Source organism: Cervus elaphus, chromosome 33 (genome assembly GCF_910594005.1).
Source record: "Cervus elaphus chromosome 33, mCerEla1.1, whole genome shotgun sequence".
Lineage (NCBI taxonomy): Eukaryota > Metazoa > Chordata > Mammalia > Artiodactyla > Cervidae > Cervus > Cervus elaphus.
The window spans coordinates 71235745-71254910 of record NC_057847.1 but is presented as its reverse complement, the minus strand read 5'-3'; the positions used below and the strand labels follow the sequence as shown (position 1 = coordinate 71254910).

The window sequence follows — 19166 nt, the reverse complement described above, 5'->3', positions numbered from 1 at the left end:
TGCCCCTGGCCGTTGGGAAGCTGAAGAGGTTAGCGGGCCCTGCCTGCTGCTCGGTCAGGTGCAGACCTTTCCGGGCCGCCCCAGTCGGCACGTCTAATTTGGGCGCAGGCAGACTGCCCCAAGCTTGAGCTCCGGGCCTTCCAAAAAGCACCCACAGCGGGAAACCCTCGCTTCCCTCCAGCTTCACAAACCCGAAATTCCAAGCAGAAGTCAGGCTTTCTCAGGATAACCAGAGGAAAATACTGTCCCCCACCCCCTTCTTTCCGTTCTTTATTAATTTCATGGTGAGTTTCAGGGGAAGTGGCTTAAGGTCTGAGCGATCCTCCTTTGGTCTCAACGCCCTGCCTTTTTTGCTCCATCTATCCAGGAGCCTCCAGTCAGGAGCTCCTCCGACCCCACCCCAGGAGTCTCAGAGTGTCCATGGCTTTGCCCGTTTTTCTAGCGGGTCTAGCTTCTGTTCTTCTGCCTTGACCCCTCTGACAATGACTGCAATCCAGGGTCCCGCAAGAACATCCATTATGTTCTCCCTCGCTCCGTGACACCCGTCCTCCCCGACCATGTCCACACTGTAAACTGACTGAAGTTTTCCTGTTTGTTTCTTTTAAAAAAAATAGGTTTAAGTAAACGGGCATTTGGGATTCCTTGTCTGCCTGCAGTGCAGGAGACCCGAGTTTGATCCCTGAGTCGGGAAGATTCCCCAGAGAAGGAAATGGCAACCCATTCCAGTATTCTTGCCTGGAAAATTCCATGGAAGGAGGAGCCTGGCAGGCTATGTCCATAGGTCACAAAGTGTCAGACATGACTGAGTGACTTCATTTCAAACAGGCATTTATCAGGATTATTTGGGCCACCAAGAAGCATCCTGACCCCATGCAAATGAAATCCCCAGACAACTGAGAAAACAGCAATATTAATTGAAGCAGCTACACATTAAATACATATAAGAGATTAGGATATAAATGGCATATAAAAGTCCAGAACCTATTAAGAGCTGGAAAAAGAAACACAGGACACAGATGTCTAGACATGCTTCTTAGACTCAATGTTAGATTCAAGGTCAGAGTCGAGAAGGGATCAATCTAATCCAATTTCCTCAGTTTATGAATAAGGAAACAGGCCCAGAGAAAGCCAGGCACCCCCTCAAGGTCGCATAGCAGAGGAGTCGAAAGAATCCAATCCTGACTCCCAGCGCACTGCCCATCCTACTCCGACTCAGGTGCTTGCTGCTTTAGGAATCACTGAGCAAACAGCTTTAGCTCTCACAAGGCGAGGGGATTCCGTGAAGGATCCCCTTCCTTGTTGTCTCTCCCTCGTCAGGTGTGGACTGTCCGGAAAGGGTCTGGATCTCCCGGCCTTGGAAGTTCAGATCAAACCTCCCCCTTACAGCCTCCTCTACTCGAGAGCAACACAGGTGCAGTTCTCCGAGAGCACCGATAGGTGGCGTGTTCCTCACAGGAAAACCAGCCGGGAATCCTCCCGCGCTCCTAGGACCCTGCTCTCTGCCCTAACCACCCGCCTAGGGTCCCTCTCGAAAGAAAGCGGATAGAAAGGGGTGCAGCAGAGGGGTTCAGGCTCTTGCCGGAGGTTTGAAAAGACCCTAGAAACCTTGATTCTAGCCCTTCAGCTCAGAGTGACCTCACTCTTTTAAGAGGCCAAAGAGCTTCGAGCTCAGAGGGCAAGGCTCTGCTCACTGGCCCAGAGACAACACCAGGGTCACCCCTAGGGGGCGTTATCTCCCCTCAACAAGCGTGTCCACGAACCCGCTCATTCACGCAAGCTGGGCTGCTGCCTTTTTCTACCACTATCCCCAGACCCCATTCTTCCGCCTACTTTTTTCCTTTTTTTTCAAATATTGGGAATGGGGTGGGGGGGAGTAAGCGAAGCCGGGAGCTTTTTTCAATTGCGACGATAATTGTCCTCGAGATGGGTTTCTTAGTCTGCTCATCCATTATTGACTTCTCTTCTAATATTTGGTTTTGCCGCTTTGATCGCCAGAAGATCACAGACTTGACTCCTTTGCATAACAATTTTGGGGCGGGCGTACTCGGTGCGGGAGGGGAGGGACGTGCCTGGAATGGCTTTGGGGTTGGTATTCCATCCCTCCCCCGTAGTTCATTCCCGGCACTGAGGCCAGCCTGCCTCTCAGTGACTTCCCATCCCTAACAGCATCATTCATGCCTGGAGAGTTTCGAAGGCGAGTGGGGGGTGGAGAGGAAGCAGCGAACCCCCACCTCTTCTCCCTCCCCGAAAGGCAGTAGGAACCTTAAGGCCCTCCAGTGGGACAGAAGAGAGGAGGGACTGTGTCTCCCGCTCGCCTCCCATTGCTTTCCCAACCCCAGGAGATGCTGCCTCGCCCACCGCACAGACAGACTGGGGAGAGAATATACCTCACTTGAGGTGAATTGAATGGAGTTGGCAGACCCAGGGAAGGAGACCACGGTCCCCTGTGCTCTCTCTCATTTGGCACTTAGGCCTCGGGACAAAACTCAGATGTCCAAGATTCCCAATACCAGCGGCAGCCTCTGGGGGACACTGATCTAGTCCCTTCCTGCTCTGAGTCTCAGTTGCCTCATCTGTGGAGTGGGCTTATAGACTATTCTCTCTCTGAGGCCCAGTGATGTTGACCTTGCCACATGTTGCCACTGTTTCCCCCAGTGAGGACTTCGGTTTGGGGATGGCATAGGTGGGTTTTGGCGGGGAACAGAAAACCAGTGGCTATTTTAATCAGGATTTATCAACTGCTTCCTCTGCCTTCCCCTAATTCAATGATGGGGGTGGGGGAGTGGTGATGGGGTGGGAGGTGAGCTGTGGGCTTGGGGTTAGAGCCCTCTGGCCCTTGCTCCATCACACACCTCACTTCCAGCCTCGGTGGGAGGGAGTTGCTCTCAGGTTCCCAGCGGGCACGCAAACGCACCCCTGGAGACCTGCACACCGACAGGCACAAGAGCCAGGGCACAGAGCCCATGCAAACCCTTGCACTTGCAAACCCGGACACAGCGCAACCGCGCGAGGGTCCCAGGGGCACAGAAAATGCACACAATCCTTTCGTGCACTTGGCACACACTACACACGCACTCACCTGGAGTCTCTCACACACACAGTCACGTACACACACGCAGGCGCCCCCAACTCTGTTCCTGCAGGAGCAGGGGGAGAGGGAAGGTGGCCCCGGAAGGCCGAGAGCTGGCAGTGACCCCTCCCCCGCACCTCCCCGGCAGACGAGCCAGTCTGAGCGAGGAGGTGGGGGCGGTGGGGGGAGGCACCCGGGGTCTCGCCCCTCTTTCCCAGTCTTCTCCCAGGCTCGGCGGACCTCCTTTCCCCACCTGCCCCCCTTGCGGACCAAACTTTTCCCTCTCTCACCTCCCCGCCAGCTGCCAGCAGCGCGGATCTCGGGTCGAACCCGGAGTATCCCCGCACCCTCCCCGGGAAGGGGTCGGGGAAGTTGCACCCCAGGGGACGAAAGCAGGGCGCGGCCTGGCTCGTGCCCGGGGGCCGGTGGGGAGGGCGGCGAGAAGGCGCTGGCCGGGAGCCCGAGCGCCGAGAGCCTGGTGCGCCGACTTCTGCTTGCTTTCCGCGGGCCAGCGGCAGAAGAGCCGTGGGACCAGGGCTCAGCCCTGTAGGAGTCAAGGGAAGAAGGATGACTGCTGGGGCGAGCCGGAGACCGCGGTTTTGGAGCCGTAGGGGCACTTCTATGCAAAGGACTCGGATGTCGTCTGTGTATTTTTTTTCTTGAGTTATTCTTTTTTTGTTCCCAACTTTAGAGTTGGGTCTGACCTGCCGGGGAGCAGGACTGAGCCGAGGGTGGGGGGGGCAGAACCCGGAAGCCGCCCCGGCCCTCCCTCGCGCGCACTCTCACATCCGTATCCACCGGTGTGCACGCGCTGGAGGCCAGTCCGTGTGGACCCCGACCCGCGCCGAGCCGGATGGAGGCGGGAGCCGCCACTCGGACAGGTGGGGACCTGGGTGGGCAGCAGGCCCCCTCGGCCTGGGGACCCAAGCTCTGGGAACCTCCTGGGCAGGAGGAGGGAGTGAGAGAGGGCGAAAAGCAAAATAAAGGAGTGAAGAAAATTCGAGAGTAGCCGCTGAATTGACTCCGGGCTTTCTTTTTAGGCGGGGGTGGTGGTGTAGAGGGCTGTGAGGATGAACATTAGGGTTTCATTAGGGTTCTGGCGTTTGGGTGGAATTCTTTGTAAGGAGAAAGGCGGGATGTCTGATTAAAGTGAAGAGAAATAGAGAGAAGGATATGTAGTTGCCTTGCTTTCGGAAGCCTGAGCTCTAAAATCCCCGGCTCCGGGGGGCGTGTGGTACAGCTTTAGGGCGGTTTGGGCATACAGAGGAGAAGGTAAAGGCTCGTTTCTGTAATCTGTGCCAAGGGGCCTTTTATCTCTCGCCCCAAGTCCTTGATCCAGCCCTACCCGCCCGCAACGACGGTCTGGTGTCTGCACCCCGGTGCCCGGGAATCAGGCGCCGACCGCGTCTGCAGTTTTCGGGAGTCGCCAGAGCTGTTTCCCCCGTTTCCCATAGTCAAGCAGAGAAGGGGCTTCATTTTCTCTCTTGCCCAGCTTTAAAGGGGGTAAAAGCACTCCGAAACCAAAACTGTTTCTAGAACAAAAAAGTCCGTGCTGTGAACCGCCTCTCCCTGCGATAAAAGGGAGAAAACCCTGAGGGAAGGCAGGATGATGGGTGCATAAATTCAAATATTGAAATCCTCAAAGGTGACCACCTCCAACAGCGGGCTTTTAGGGGGCTTTTTAGGAACCTGGACATCTGTGGGTATACTTCTTGCACACAGAAATAAAGAAATATCCCCTGCCCACCTCCAGTCTTCTAGGGTCTCTATAAACAAAGCAGCCGCCCCAATTTTTAGAGTCAACAGAGCATTTTATTTCTGTGGTTTGTTTCCCACATACCCCTACCTCAGCTTTATCCCTTCCCCTGCCTCCTCTAGTCCCACTTCAAACTTTGGGTACAATCGCTTAGGATCCCTAACCAATACCCATTGAATCCCCCTGCACCCACTCACCCCCTACATTATTATCGCTTCCAAATGAAGACCAAAACCCCAGAGCGCTAATTGAATTAGTCTATTGAAAGGACTGTCAGGTATGACGTGGCTCGAGGCCCCACATTTCCCAAGGTCTATAGGCTTTGGGGACCTGCGATGTATAGTCTGACCTTCCGGCTCATAATAATACCGAGGCACTTGTAGCAGAAATCTCCTCGCATTCACTCCCAACAAAACCGCTGGTCACCCAGTCCCCGTAGGAAGGCTGTGCGCTATTGTGTTGCGACAACTCATTCATGTCCCGCGCCACGAGGCCCCACCGCCATCTGATCTACACTCGAAATGCGATTACCACCGTGTGCATGCAACACGCTCATCCTCTCGGCCCAATGCATGCTCGCCTGGCCAGGCTGCAAGGTTTTCTTTCAGGATTCTCCTCCTCACACCCATCCACGAAAGACAGGTGGAAGCAGGCAGGACCATGACATTTGTCTCTGCCTAAACGAAATCTAAAGTTCTGTGGAATGCGGGATGGTGGGAGACTTCTCTTTTCTGAAGAGCATACACCAAAACCCTCCCCAAATACATTTCACTGTACCCAGATGGTGGGGCAGACTCAGGTGTACACACTGACGTGTACATACCCTAGCCTCCAGCCATGCACACAAATACACAGACATACAAACAAAGCTTCTATGGACTCATTTCTGTCTCTGGTTCTCAGATACACAAGCAATAGACACAAATATAGGCTCATTCCCCCATAGCCATGGGCCACTCTCCAAATCCGTAAGTGGTTTTTGCAAGATTGGAAAACAAAGGTACAGTACCCCAGCCTCTACTCCTCATCAGTTCCTACTTATGGTCCCCAAACTTCTCTATCTCCCCCCAAACGTACAAACACTTCCCCTCTGGCCAGGTGCCTTTTGCTCAGCGGCAGGCCCCGGTTAGTTAGCTTCAGTGGAGGAAATCTGGGAGCGGGAGAGAGGCAGGAGGGTTGAGAGGGGTCCCCGTCTTGCTTACCCCACCCCCCACCATTGAAAGCCTCTTTCGGCTCCCTTCGCCCTTCAATGAAGTGAGGAAAGAAATGCTCCTTTTGGCATTTAAAATCCTTTTCTTTCTCATCATTCTCCACTTGTATGTGGGCTGGCAGAACTCGGGGACAGTCAATTTATTGCAGAGATATAGCTATGTCAGTGGCCTTCTGTGAGCCCTCTGGCCCCAGCAGAGCGGTACAGCTCAGAACTAAACTTCCAAATCTTTGGCCCTGGAGCAGAGGGCATTTGAAGAAAAGGATTCCATTGGATTTGTGAAAATTCTCCCAATCTGCTTCCTGACTGCCCACCCCTTCCTGGACATCTATCATGTTGGTAGAAATCCTCAAAGGCACAAACCAGTACCCCTTAAAAGACCGCCACAGAAACACACTCACGCCTGCACACACATTGCTCCACACACACCTAACCCCTCTACCTACAGGCGTTTACACAGAGTCATCCTGCCCGTATTTCCTCACCCGCATGTCCAGTCTTGGGCGCCCTCCGAGTCCTCTGGACCCTCACACACCCACCTGGATCAACATTTGCTCACTGTGACACCCTACTATTAGGCTTGCCAGGACACCGACCCGCTAACACCAAGTTTCCAATAATATGTTCATTTTCAGGAAGAAGAGAGGAGGGCGCGGGCCCTGGTAGGGGTCTCGGAGAGCAGGCGGCTCTGGATGCGGAGCGTCGGCGGAGGCCTGGCCTGGGGGGAGGATGCTGTTGCGGGGTGGAGGGGGCGAACCAGTGCGAGGAGCACCGCCTAATCCAGCCCGGAGCTCGTGGGCCGCGGGTGCATTTATCATCCCATTACTGTAACAAATCCGGGCTCCACTACATGAAAGGTAAAATGAATTACCGACGTTAAGCCGTCAATAAAGTCATTTCTGTAAATGGTGTCTCCAAAGGGCCGCCGCATTATTCAGCTGGCTTTATCAGCTGGCTGGAAATTACGTGGAGGAGCCGGGCCGCGCGGCGCGCGGGGCCGCTCACTTTGATTAAGCGTCTTGCCAGCGCGATGTGACAGAGCTTTTGACCAGGGTTTTATTCACAGGCCTGTGATGAACGCCAAGCTGATCAGGCGGAATGAAGAGTAATTAAAACCTATAAATTATCTTCCGCAGCCCTTCTCGAGGCGTCTCCTGCAGGCGAGATAAGGCGTCGAGACCCTATTTACGGCGCTGAAAGGGACCGCGGCGCACAAAAGCTACGCGGCTAAATAGGATATTGATAGTGTCCTAATTAGAATTTAATTAAGTACCCACGCTCGCTTGCGGGATAAAGATTTCAATTTTGCGAACTTAAATATAAATAAAATCCCACCCCCATTTCGGGGAGAATGGGTGGGGGTACCGAGAGATTTCGGGGAGCCCTTGGGTGCAGAACTGAGGAGGACCCGGGAGACCCTCAGGTGGGGCTGGGGGGCGACTTGGGAGGTTTGAGGAGATCACGTCGGGCCTGCTTTAGCGCTGCGCTTCGGGAAAATGGTTCTCGCCGCCCCGGAACCGGCGGGAAAGTCCAGCTAGGAATTCCGAAAGCCCCGAGCATCGGAAGACCCTTGGCTGACCCGGAGATGCAGCTAGCAATACCAACCCCCGCTCTCCACTAGCCCCTTGTGAGAAACTTCGGTTAGTGCGGGGGTTCCGGTTATTGTCATTTTCGTTTTATTCTCTTCCTAACCCTCTGTGACTTTTCTGGGCACAGGGGGATTATTTTGCATGCTTCCGTTAGACAACATCCTCAAAAAGATCCTTTCTCCGTCGCCCCAGTTAAGGATGGCGGTCCCGACTAGATGCTCGCTGGAGCTCCGTGATAACACCCTCTCGGAGGCCTCAGTTGCCTGAGCTTTTCTACGCTTTACCACATAGTTGGATCCCGGCCCTCCAAAAAGGCTCGGTAGACAAACCAAACCCCGCCGATGTTCAGCGCCTCACCTTCCCCTACCCTGTCCCTGGCAGTGGGAAAACTTCGGGGTGCCTCAACAAGGAAACAGCGAAAAAGAGCCCAGCGACTGAAGAAAGATCTCCATGAGCGTGGGAACGGCGGGAGCCCCTGCCGTTCCCTCCTCCCCTAAAAAAACTTGATAAGAAAACGCAGGGCTGCAGTGAGAGGCCTTCAAGGACTGAGGAACAATCCCAAGAAAATCTGGGCCACTGGGGGAAATTCGCTGTCCAGCTGGCTAGGGCAAATACTGAGAGTGCAGTACTTTTATCCGCTAGATTTCACTTCTCATGCAAATTTAAAACGGAGGTTGCCCTGAGCTCAAAAGCCAGGGCCTCGCGGGTATCCGCACCCTGACTTACTTGGCTCAGGACAACTATAAGATGCATGGACCGCTCGACTCCGGCGGCCAGGAAAGGACTCTCTCGCGCCCTCTGGACCTGGCTTAATGGCGGCGGGACAGCTCCTAGGGGTTGTCAAAGGTCCCGCAAGGGAAGGACATGGGTGCTGAAACCCCGGGAAGGGCTTGCAGTGCAGCCGGCCAACACGCACTACAAACCTACAAACCTAGCGAGGCGCAGCTGGCCTCTGGCGTTTGCTACTTGTGAAAAATAAACCGCTCCACTGAAAGTAGCCAAATCTAGTCTGTTTCACATCTCTGACCATCCTCGGTTCACCTCTCCCCACCCCACTCCCCCCACTCCCCAAACACACACCATATACACACAGACTCCGACAGTGATAGCACTCTTTCACCCTTAATAACAAGTAAGAAAAAGCCAGAGCGAGAAAATAAAAGGCTGTCTCTTAGGCATGGGGGTTGCCAAAAGAGCCGATGCCCCTGCCTCCTGATCCTGCGCCTGCACGGACGCACCCATAATCCTGCATTTCTCCAACAAGTTGTTTATGGAGTTGTCTATTTGCCTACACCCCGCAATCCACCCCTTCTCGGTCTCCTGTGCCCCTTCCTCGGTCCTGGCCTGAAAGAGGGGGAGGGGCTCGGGTGCGGGTAGGGGAGGGCGGGCCGGACACACGGGGCCCGCGCCGCGGCTCCCCCTCTCCGCCCGCGGCCGCCGCCCCCGGATTATTTATCCGCAAAGTCCCGCGCGCGCCTATTGGGCCGAGGCCCGGGTGTCAGCGCGAGTCCTGGCTCGCCATTGGCCCCGCACACGTGCGGCCCTGACTCACGTGCTTCCGGTTTGAAGGCAAAAAGTGTGCCTGGGTGATTTTTTTTTTAAGCGAGAGAGTTTGAGCAAAGATCCGAGCTGTCAGAGATTTGAAAAAAAAAAAAAAAAAAAAAGCAGCCCCGGCGCTGGCGGAGACGCGCTCTCCCTGCAAAAAAAGCAAAGGCGATTAAAGGCGCTGCCAGCCTCGCGCTCTGGGCACAGCTGAGCGTGACACTCGGGGAAGTCAAACCCCTCACTACTGCCTAGGAAGATGGCTAGACTTTAAAGACTATTTTTTTTTTTTTTATCTTTAAGAAAAAAAATTCTTGGAGATTTTTTCTTGCTTTCTTTTTTCTTTTTTTTTTTCCTTTCTTTTTAGCCGTGGCTTACTCCCCATTTAAAACAAATCATTGATTCTGGTCGCAGAAAGAAAAAAGAAATAGCCAAGTGTCTCCATATCTGGATGTCTACAAATTAGAGAGAGGGAGAGACAGCGAGATCTGCTCGATAAGAGCGAGCTGGTCCAGGCCAGGCGCCTGGGCTTTTTTTTCTGCACCCGCCCCGTGCCTTCGCTGGGGCTTTGCCGGCCTCCTTCCTCCGCGCACCCCCACGGGCCGCTGGCAAAGCGGGGTGGGGAGCGAGGCGGGGGGGGCGGGGGCCGGCGCGGCGGCCGAGGCGGCGGGGCGGCCGAGCATGGAAGAACAGCAGCCGGAACCTAAAAGTCAGCGCGACTTGGGCCTCGGCGCGGCGGCGGCGGTGGCGGCGGCCCCTGGCAGCCTCACCCTGAGTCTCAGCCCCGGTGCAAGCGGCAGCAGCGGCAGCGATGGAGACAGCGTGCCGGTGTCCCCGCAGCCCGCGCCCCCCTCGCCGCCCGCGGCGCCCTGCCTGCCGCCCCTGGCCCACCACCCGCATCTCCCCCCGCACCCCCCGCCCCCGCCGCCGCCGCCGCCGCCGCCGCCGCAGCAGCATCTCGCGGCGCCTGCTCACCAGCCGCAGCCCGCGGCCCAGCTGCACCGCACCACCAACTTTTTCATCGACAACATCCTGAGGCCGGACTTCGGCTGCAAAAAGGAACAGCCGCCGCCGCAGCTCCTGGTGGCTGCGGCGGCGGCCGGAGGAGGCACAGGCGGAGGCCGGGTCGAGCGTGACAGAGGCCAGACCGGCTCAGGTAGAGACCCCGTCCACCCGCTGGGTACGAGGGCGCCGGGCGCCGCCTCACTCCTGTGCACCCCGGACGGGAACTGTGGCCCACCCGACGGCTCCCCGCCAGCCACCGCCGGCGGCGCGGGCGCGTCCAAAGCTGGGAACCCGGCGGTGGCGGCGGCGGCGGCGGCAGCAGCGGCTGTGGCGGCGGCGGCGGCGGCGGCGGCAGCGGCCAAGCCTTCGGACAGCGGCGGTGGCAGCGGAGGCGGCGTGGGGAGTCCAGGTGCGCAGGGTGCGAAGTACCCGGAGCACAGCAACCCGGCCATCCTGCTCATGGGCTCAGCCAACGGCGGGCCCGTAGTGAAAACTGACTCGCAGCAACCCCTCGTGTGGCCCGCCTGGGTCTACTGCACGCGCTACTCCGACCGCCCGTCCTCCGGTGAGTACCCAGCCCCAGGCGGCGCGGTGAACCCGGCGGACGCCGGTAGAACTCTCAGCCGCCGGGCTGGGGAGAGCGTGCGTGCCGGATCCCGAGGGTTCTCTTTTCTCACGCCTGCTTTCTCCTTTTCACCTTCGATTCCAGTCACTACCGAGTGTTAGACCCAGTTTTTCCGCTCCTGGGCTCTGCGACTCCCGCCTGGGAGGTTACGGCTCAGGGTTCAGGGAGTGGGAACCTTCGATTTTTAACTCAGAGCCCTTCTGGCCTGCTTCGTGTTTTATTTTTAAAACACTTCTTTATTATTCTTAGTAAAGAGCCAATCAGTCATTGCTTTTTCTTCCAGGGAAAGGGGTTTTTAGAATCAGCTGGAAGGTGGGCCTAGCGATCTGGGTCTGAAATCCTGCGGAGGCCGAAGCTGAGCAAGGCTTTCATTAGAGAAACTATCTTCGCTTTGTGTCCTTGCAGACATAGACACCGTATCGATACTTTCTGCGGAGAGATCACTTGCACAGAGATAGATGTAAGGAGAAACAGGAAGGGAAAAGTGCCTATCGCTGTCCTCCTTCCCCAAGCCGGGCAGCCAAAAGGGCCTGACCCGCCTGGTAGAATCCAGGGAAAGGCAGTTTCGGAAACAGTGGGTGCCGAGAGCCCCTGGCTCCCGATTCTCTGGAACTGACTGATAAACGGGGGAGAGGACAGAAGATACCTTAGGCTCAGGCCAGAGATCTGGGCCGAGGGCAAGAGAGCCAGCCCCCACCTCAGCTTCTCCGCGGCCCGCCTAGCACATCCTCCCGGCCCTGCCCCTTCCTTTTTTCACTCCTTCCTTCCGTACATCTGCCAGTTAGCAAATTTCTGCCAGCCATAGGCCCATTTTTCTCGATTTTTCTTTGGCCCTTTCCCCACATACCTCTTTGAGCTTGGAGAACCCCAGGCCGAGAGGTACTCAGGGGCAGCCATGAGGCCCCTGGAGAGGAGGCTGTGGCCTGCCTGCCTCCAGGGACCGCAGCTCCCAGGAGGCTGATGGGCGCCTCGAGAAGGGCGGCAGGGGTTCTGGCCTACGACTGGGGTTCAGCGGCCGGGTCTGGCAGGAGGCCGGGCTGGCGTCGCGGTGCGGCGCTCCACTCCGACTGGTCTCTGACTTCCCACCGCTGCTGGCCGGGCGCGGATCGATGAGCGCTATCAGCCCCCGCCATCTCGAGCCCCGTTATTGACACATCGGGCTCCCTGAACCTCCGAAAAGCTGCTTTGATTGACTCGCCTGATGGATAGAGTGATTGAGCTGTCAGGCTGTGCGGCTCAGGCTGGCCAGGAGGCTACGATTTTATTACAAGTGTTCATGCCTCTGCGAGGGCACCCATATATATAGTAACAACAACAACACAACTGCGACAAGGCTCTAACAACCTAAGGGATGCCCATCTCGCAATGGGGCCTTTCTGAGGTTGCACACATTTCCTGGGCCACCTCTACTGGACCAGCTAATTACTAAGCTAAGCCAAGGCCTTCCTGGCCCCTCACCCCACCTCCCAGTGCTTTCTGCATCGGGCTCAGGAGTGGGCCTTGTCTTTGTTCTTGGCTGCTTTCCTTCTCACAAGCCTGGAGAGGCAGGGTGCTGGTTTCTAATCCTGCAGAGGCAGTTCAAGGAGAGGAACGTCAACCCAGTCTTGAGTTGTGGTGCTCGGCCAGGCCTGGACTCTTTTGTCACAGGACAGCTGGTGACCCCTGGCGCTGGTCTGCCCCAGAGGCCAGCTGCCTGGTTTACCCCTCTGTCGCTAGGTTTGGAGATGCCGGTGCAGGCCCTTCTTTCCAGACAATTTTAGAGGTTAACAGGCCTGACAGGGACTTCACTCAGCTCAGGAAGCTCCCATAAACATGACAGGGCCCAGCAAGTAAATGCTAGAGAAGACTTGCGTGTGGAGGCCTCTCTTTTTCCTCCTGTCTTCAGCGCTGGGCTTCATAGCCAGCCCACTTCCCGGGCTAGTTTTTGAGGGACACTTCACTTTCCTAGGAAGGTTTCCTGTGGCCTCTTCCTATAACCGTCTTAGGGCATAGCACAGATTTTTGTCGGGATTGTCCCACCCTTTCTGTCCCTCTGCCCCTGTTTTGCTCCTGGATGTGGGGAGGGGGATGCAGTTTTCTTGCAGATCACCATAGGTGGGCAGGAAAGACAGCTCTGACTTGCTTTTGTTGTTCAGTTTTCAATCCTGTGATTGCAGCTTCTGTATCCTAAGGACTAGGGAGAGAGACCTGCCTGTGCCACTGGGTGTAGGATGGGGAGGGTCCTCTCTTTCTTACTGGTACCATCCAAGGGACAAAGCAGAGAACCCAGGGGCCTGGGCACGTGAGTAAGGCATACAACTGGGGGAAGGCTTCTTCGCTTTCCAGGAAGCAGGTGGACAGTGTCTTCCTGGGACTCTATAAGGGGCTTCGTTTTAGGCCAGAGGGAAAGAAGAGCAGGTAGAGAGAACAGATGCTGAATCTTTTAGAGCTAGGCAAGCCTCTCAGATTGCCCTCCTCATCCCCTTGTTTTCTGGAGTCAGTAGCTACAAGCAGATGTGGTCTTATTGTAGGTGTGTGGGTGTAGATGCTTCTTGAGGAGGGGAAGAAAAATAGTTTGCAGGCTGGCAATTCCCTCAGGGCAGTCCTAGCCCAGTCTTCATGACTCCAGTGTTGAGCCTCTTTTTATTCCAAGGCTGTGAAGACAGCAGGCCCCTGACCTCCAACTCTGGGTTGGGCCAGATAGGTCTCCAAATATCTTTCCATCTTGGACTCTATGATTTAAGCCTATCATGGCTGGGTCTGTTCTGAATTGGGATGTGAGCTGTATACACAACTTCGGCCGGCCAGTTTTCCTCTGTGACCCTTCTGGCATCCCAGAGGATTCCCAGAGGGGAACCCAGCGACCCCAGTAGCCAGCAGATTGATCTAGGGGCTCGTGGGCGGGAGGGGCTGCACAGACTCTGCTATCGCCCCAGAAGCGCTGGGCAAGATCCCCCAGCTCCGCTCCGCAATTCTCACGGCTTCCTCTGCCCTCTGCCCCCTCCCCTCTGCCCCTTGTCCCCACCTCCGACGCTGCAGGTCCCCGCACCAGGAAGCTGAAGAAGAAGAAGAACGAGAAGGAGGACAAGCGGCCGAGGACGGCGTTCACGGCCGAGCAGCTGCAGAGACTCAAGGCGGAGTTCCAGGCGAACCGCTACATCACCGAGCAGCGGCGGCAGACGCTGGCCCAGGAGCTCAGCCTCAACGAGTCCCAGATCAAGATCTGGTTCCAGAACAAGCGCGCCAAGATCAAGAAAGCCACGGGCATCAAGAACGGCCTGGCGCTGCACCTCATGGCGCAGGGACTGTACAACCATTCAACCACCACGGTCCAGGACAAAGACGAGAGCGAGTAGCCGCCGCCGGCAGAGGCCGCGCGGTCCGGCCGCCGCGCCCGCGCCCCCTCCTGGCACCGCGGCCGCCGCCGTGTGGGCCCCACGCCCCGGGGAGAAAGAATCAGCGTAAAGGAGGAAGAAAGCAACAGGGAAAAGAGAGAGAAAGAGGTTCCCAGAATGGAGAGTCACATTGCAACGAGACATTTCTTTTTTTCAAAAGGGAGAAAGACTCAGACAGGTGCTATCGAAAAATAAGATCAGTTCTCTCTTCACAGTATAAGGGACGAAAACTACGAACTCCTTAAAGCTCTATTTAGCCAAACCGCTTACGACCTTGTATATATTTAATTTCAGGTAAGGAAAAGAATTATGTGTAGCGATCTCTATTTGCTGGACTTTTTATTAATCTCCTTTATTATTATTGTTATAATTATTATAATTATTATAATTATTTTATCCCCTGCCTCCGCCTCGCTGCCCCCGGCCCAGTTTCGTTTTCTTTTGAATGTTATTGCTTCTCCGGTGCCTCCCGTCCCGCATCGCTGGCCCTCCGTTTCTCTGGGACTTTTCTTTGTGTGCGTGAGAGTGTGTTTCCTCGCGTGTCTGCCCTTCGCCTCTTCCCCTCCCCCCATCTCCCCGGCCCCTTCTGTCCGTTTGTCTGTCCTGCCCCCCGACCCTTTCGTTTTCCGGAGACTTGTTGAGAAATACGACCCCACAGACTGCGAGACTGAACCGCCGCTACAAGCCAAAGATTTTATTATGTTCAGAAACCTGTAGTCTGAAATAAAGTGTACACTGTGCTCACGAGCGCCTGACGGCCCTCCTCTTTGCGGGCTGGGGAAGGGCGAAGACGCGGGGCGGCCCTGCGCAAGGCGGGCGCACACCGGGCGCCGAGCCCCGAGGCTCAGCCAGGCCTTAAGATCCATCACCGCACAACGAATACAGGGGATAAGGAGCGCGCGGCGCTAGGGATGGCTCGGACCCGGGGATGGCCCGGGTTTGGAGGGTCTGGCGGGACACGTCTGGTCTCTGATCGCATTCAAAGGAGACCAAAGGCTGGAAACCCCAGTCCTGACTTCGGAAACACCGCGGAGCTGCTGGTCTGCTTCCCGCGGAGCCAGGACCAGCCCGGCTGCAGCATGCTCTGGTTCAACCTGCTCCTTGCTCCAGCTTGCTTCTTTTTCTTTTTTTTCTTTTCTTTTTTTTTCTGATGCCAGTCTTGCTGGAGGTTTTCTCCTTTAGAAGCAGAAGGACTTCCCAGGGCATGGCAGAGGTGAGGGGCTGCCTGGAATCCTAAGCTAGGGCCACCTCGGCCTGCCTGGACTTCACTGCTCTTCCAATGGAGGTGATTCGGTTGTCTAGAGGGCTGGTCCAGGGCAGCACCCGAGCTTGGCAGGACTCATGGTGGGCAAAGTCCGGAGTGGAGGCCCGGATGCGGAGAAGCTCTGTGGAGCCGCAGCCCCTCAGTCAGCTATGGGGATTGCTCTGGGGCCAAGATCTCGGACATGCACACAGGCCTGCCTTGACCCTGCCCAAAGCCTAATAAGCAAGGTTCTTTTCACAATCCCAACAAAGCCTGGCTTGCTTTCTGACAGAGAGGGGCACAAACACCAGCCCCCTGGGCCCTCAGAACCCCCAGATTTCCAAGAGAGAAATGTCTGGACACTTGCCCCAGACACCCTGGGGCCTATCCTTCCTGGGTAGCCACTGGGCCCCGCTATTCAGGGACTAGGAAGAGAAAGGGGAGGTCCCTTCTAATCTCCCTTTGGTCCAGGATTTTTTTTTTAATGGTAAATTCTGTTCTCCCCGTTTTTCCTTCTCTTCTGTAGTACATATGTATGCAGCTATACTCATATGGCCAGATATTTAGGTGTCCCAAAAAACTCGGGTGCATATGTGATCATGTGTAGATGGATACTGGTACATGTGGGTGCCCACTGGGCTTTGTGTATTTCTGCATTATGTGAACATTATGCGATTGGATATTCATGTCTCTGTAATTAGATGCACACTTGGATGTTTCTGAGTTCACAGTGTGTGCACGTGTGCTTATTTGTGTTTGCAGGTGTGTTTGTGTATATAGGGGAACCCTGCTTCTGTGCTCTTTCCTTGGGTTTCTTTCCTGTTGTTTTTGCAGGATTGATTATTGTGAGAGTGGGAATGACCGATCAGTCTGCCTTTCTTGAAAAATCCACCTTGGTTTGGGCCTGTGCTGGATGTGAAATGACAGTGCCAGGTGTCAGGGCTTGGAAACCAAGGGGGTGTTGAAGTCCCTGTTGAAGGGCTTGGGGGGTTGGGGTTCAGGGGCCTGGAGTTGCAGAGCACATTTGACATTGCCATGGGTTGCCAGCTTTATTGCATTCCTTTCACATCTTTTTGGGGTGTGTGGAGTAACCTCTGCACATAATAGATGCTCTCCCAATCCTTGAGTGAAGACTTAACAGCAGTGAGGTGGGCCCTTCCCTGGGGCCAGTTGTTTTCTCGTAACTGGAAGTATATCCTTTGGTTTTCTTGGGGTGGGGATGCAGGGGAGGAGCCTGGAATCTTCAAGCTCTCCAGGGCTTTGGGTTAGGGGGCTGAGACCTGAGGCTGAGGGTACCCCTTCTGGAATCTGGCCACAGGCAGATAGGATGTTGGGGTGCTCAGTTCTACAGAGAATCTTTCTGTTCCAAATGTATGGAAACTGGGCTACTCCTCCTTCTCCCTTCCTTAGTGTGGCCCCTTAGGGTACCTGTGCCCCTCAAGATCACAGATGCAGAGTCAGGGGCCAACTTGAGTAGTAACTCCAAGAAATATCCTGTTCCTTCAGGCTCCTTTTTATCTGTACCAGGAGATCAAAGCCAAGCCCTCTGGGGGAGAGAGAGGTGGTCACCTCTTTACAGGATTATATTGGTAAATTGCATGGATGTGTCATTATTATGTAATTTGATTTCTGGCCCCTTATCTCCTTTTATCTTCCAGTCACTAGAGGTAAATAGAATTTTCTTCTTTACTCAGAGGAGGAAACTAAAGCTTGGAGGACTTAAGCATTTGGTCCATGGCACCTCTGTCCCCCTGTGTCTTCCTCTTTGTCACATCTACTCATTACAACTGCCTTTATCTCTGAAATCTGGCTGCGGTCCTCAAGTAATGGTCCAGTATGACTCTCCTATCTTCTCTCTTTATTCCCCATCCCCATTTTCCTTCCTCCTGATTGGGGCAGAGACTAGGTAAGGAGGACTCCAGTCAGACTTCTTTCATGCACCCCTTCTAAAAAAAGAAAGTAATAATAATCATAAACAGGCATTGATTTCTCTGATTTATGGGTCTGGCTTAGCCAGCTGCCTGTATTAAAGTCTGGGGCTGCATCGAAATAAATACTAGAGTGTGCTATCCCAACTTCCTTATATTCTACCTATTTTTTTTTTTTTAAGATTGGATTGAACCATAAACTTAAATCTTCCTCAGCCCAGGAGGAAACACACACTAGCCAAGCCTAAACAGTATTGATCCTTGGCTCTTTCTGAGGGCAAAGGTCTCTGTTTTCTTGCCAGAAACTCCCATTCCTTCAGTAGGGTCAGGAGGAGGAGGTGTGGATGGGGGTGGACTACAGAAGAGGTATTTGGGTGTATGGTGGTGCATTGTAGGTCTGTGTTAGCTTGTATGTTTGTGGGTTGTATTGCGTGTGGGCATTTGTATAGAGGTGCTATTGATTGATAAATAAATATACTTATTTAGGCTTGGGAGGTGTAAGTATGTGTTTTGAGTGTACGGGCACCAATAGCGATTGGTGTTTGTGTGTGTGTGTGTGTGTGTGTGTGTCCAGGCTGCTGAGGGCACAGAGAAAGAGTCTCTACTAACCTGCCCCCTACCTGGCCCCCACACCTGTCACCTGTGACAGGGCTTCCAGATGCCCCAATGCCCTCAGTGAAAAAGCCTAACTGCAGGGGTAGGGGTGACCTTGGTTGACACCAAGAAGCTGAGGCCAAGGCCAGGGTCAGGGAGACTGACCTCCCCAAACTCCTTGCCCCATGAAGGTGTCTGCTGTGGCTTTTCTGGGGGTGGCCATCTGTTTCTCCAAAGGTCAGCCTTGCTTTTCCTCTTCATGAAAGCCATTCCTCTGGCAATACAGGCAAACTTCATTCCCCATCTTCCAACAGGCACAGGCTGGGAAGGGGGTGGGGAGCCTGAAGACCCCCTCCTCTCTTTGCCTCACAGCCTGGGGCCCATTTAATCTCTATGTCACTATGGCTTAAATTGGAAATCATGTTCACTCCGTCTGGAGGGAGGTGGCCAAGCACCGCTCCATCCCTCATCACCCCCACCTGAGACCTCTTCTCTCTAACTCAACCCAGGTGAAAGGATTGTGGCAACTTGTGGAAAGGGGCAAGACTGGGGACTCCACCGGCCCCCCCTCCTCCCTAAATGATTTGGGCCAGTCATTTAATTGCTGCAGGGGATCCACAGGGATTCTCGAATAAAAAAAAAAACTGGGGATGGGGGATGGGAGGGAAAGTGCCTGGCAGGGTGTGAGAGCATACTGGAAGGAGAGGCAAAGTCTTCAGATTTCCTCTAAGTCCAGCAACGGCCTCGAGAGTGTCACTGAGTGGGCGGTACCCATGCACACACAGACACACAGCACATGTGCACACACTTCTGCACATCCAAATGCACAAAAAATGTACTCATATAATACGTGTACCCCTATGTAAAGTATGTGCACATATACAAACAAGTATCTAGATATCTAGAACTGACATGCAGAGATGGGTTCCGAGCAAGCACATGGCCATGGTCCATGTAGAAATTTCTGGCACATTTTTTTACATGACCCAGGAGTACACCTGCTGGTGTCCACTACACACCTTCATGCCCCAGCTAGTGGGCTTCGCTCCTATCCAGTTAGGGACAGGGCATTGTTTCCAGGGCTGGGGACACACCAGACTGCCCTCGGCTTTTCGTGAAGGCCACCAGGGAGAACTGGGACTGAGGTGAGTGGATTGATTGTGTGGGGGTGGAAAGACTGGAGTCAAGGCAGCCCCTTCTCTCTCCCCAGAGACTCTGGGCTCAGACACA

At 54.8% G+C, this 19166-nt stretch overlaps 1 protein-coding gene and 1 long non-coding RNA gene across 2 annotated transcripts in view; one reads left to right on the top strand and one right to left on the bottom strand.

Annotated features, from left to right (window-relative positions):
• Positions 1-12101, bottom strand: part of LOC122688594 — a 34347-nt gene extending 22246 nt beyond the window's left edge. The window contains exon 1 of the long non-coding RNA XR_006339516.1: positions 11645-12101. This is a non-coding gene — a long non-coding RNA (uncharacterized LOC122688594). The remainder of the gene's footprint in view (positions 1-11644) is intronic.
• On the top strand, positions 9243-14921 carry EN1 (engrailed homeobox 1). The gene is made up of 2 exons (XM_043894687.1): positions 9243-10737; positions 13816-14921. The coding sequence occupies exons 1-2, from the start codon at positions 9849-9851 to the stop codon at positions 14130-14132; spliced, it is 1206 nt and encodes a 401-aa protein (XP_043750622.1). The 5' UTR covers positions 9243-9848; the 3' UTR covers positions 14133-14921.
• The last annotated feature ends 4245 nt before the right edge of the window (positions 14922-19166 follow it).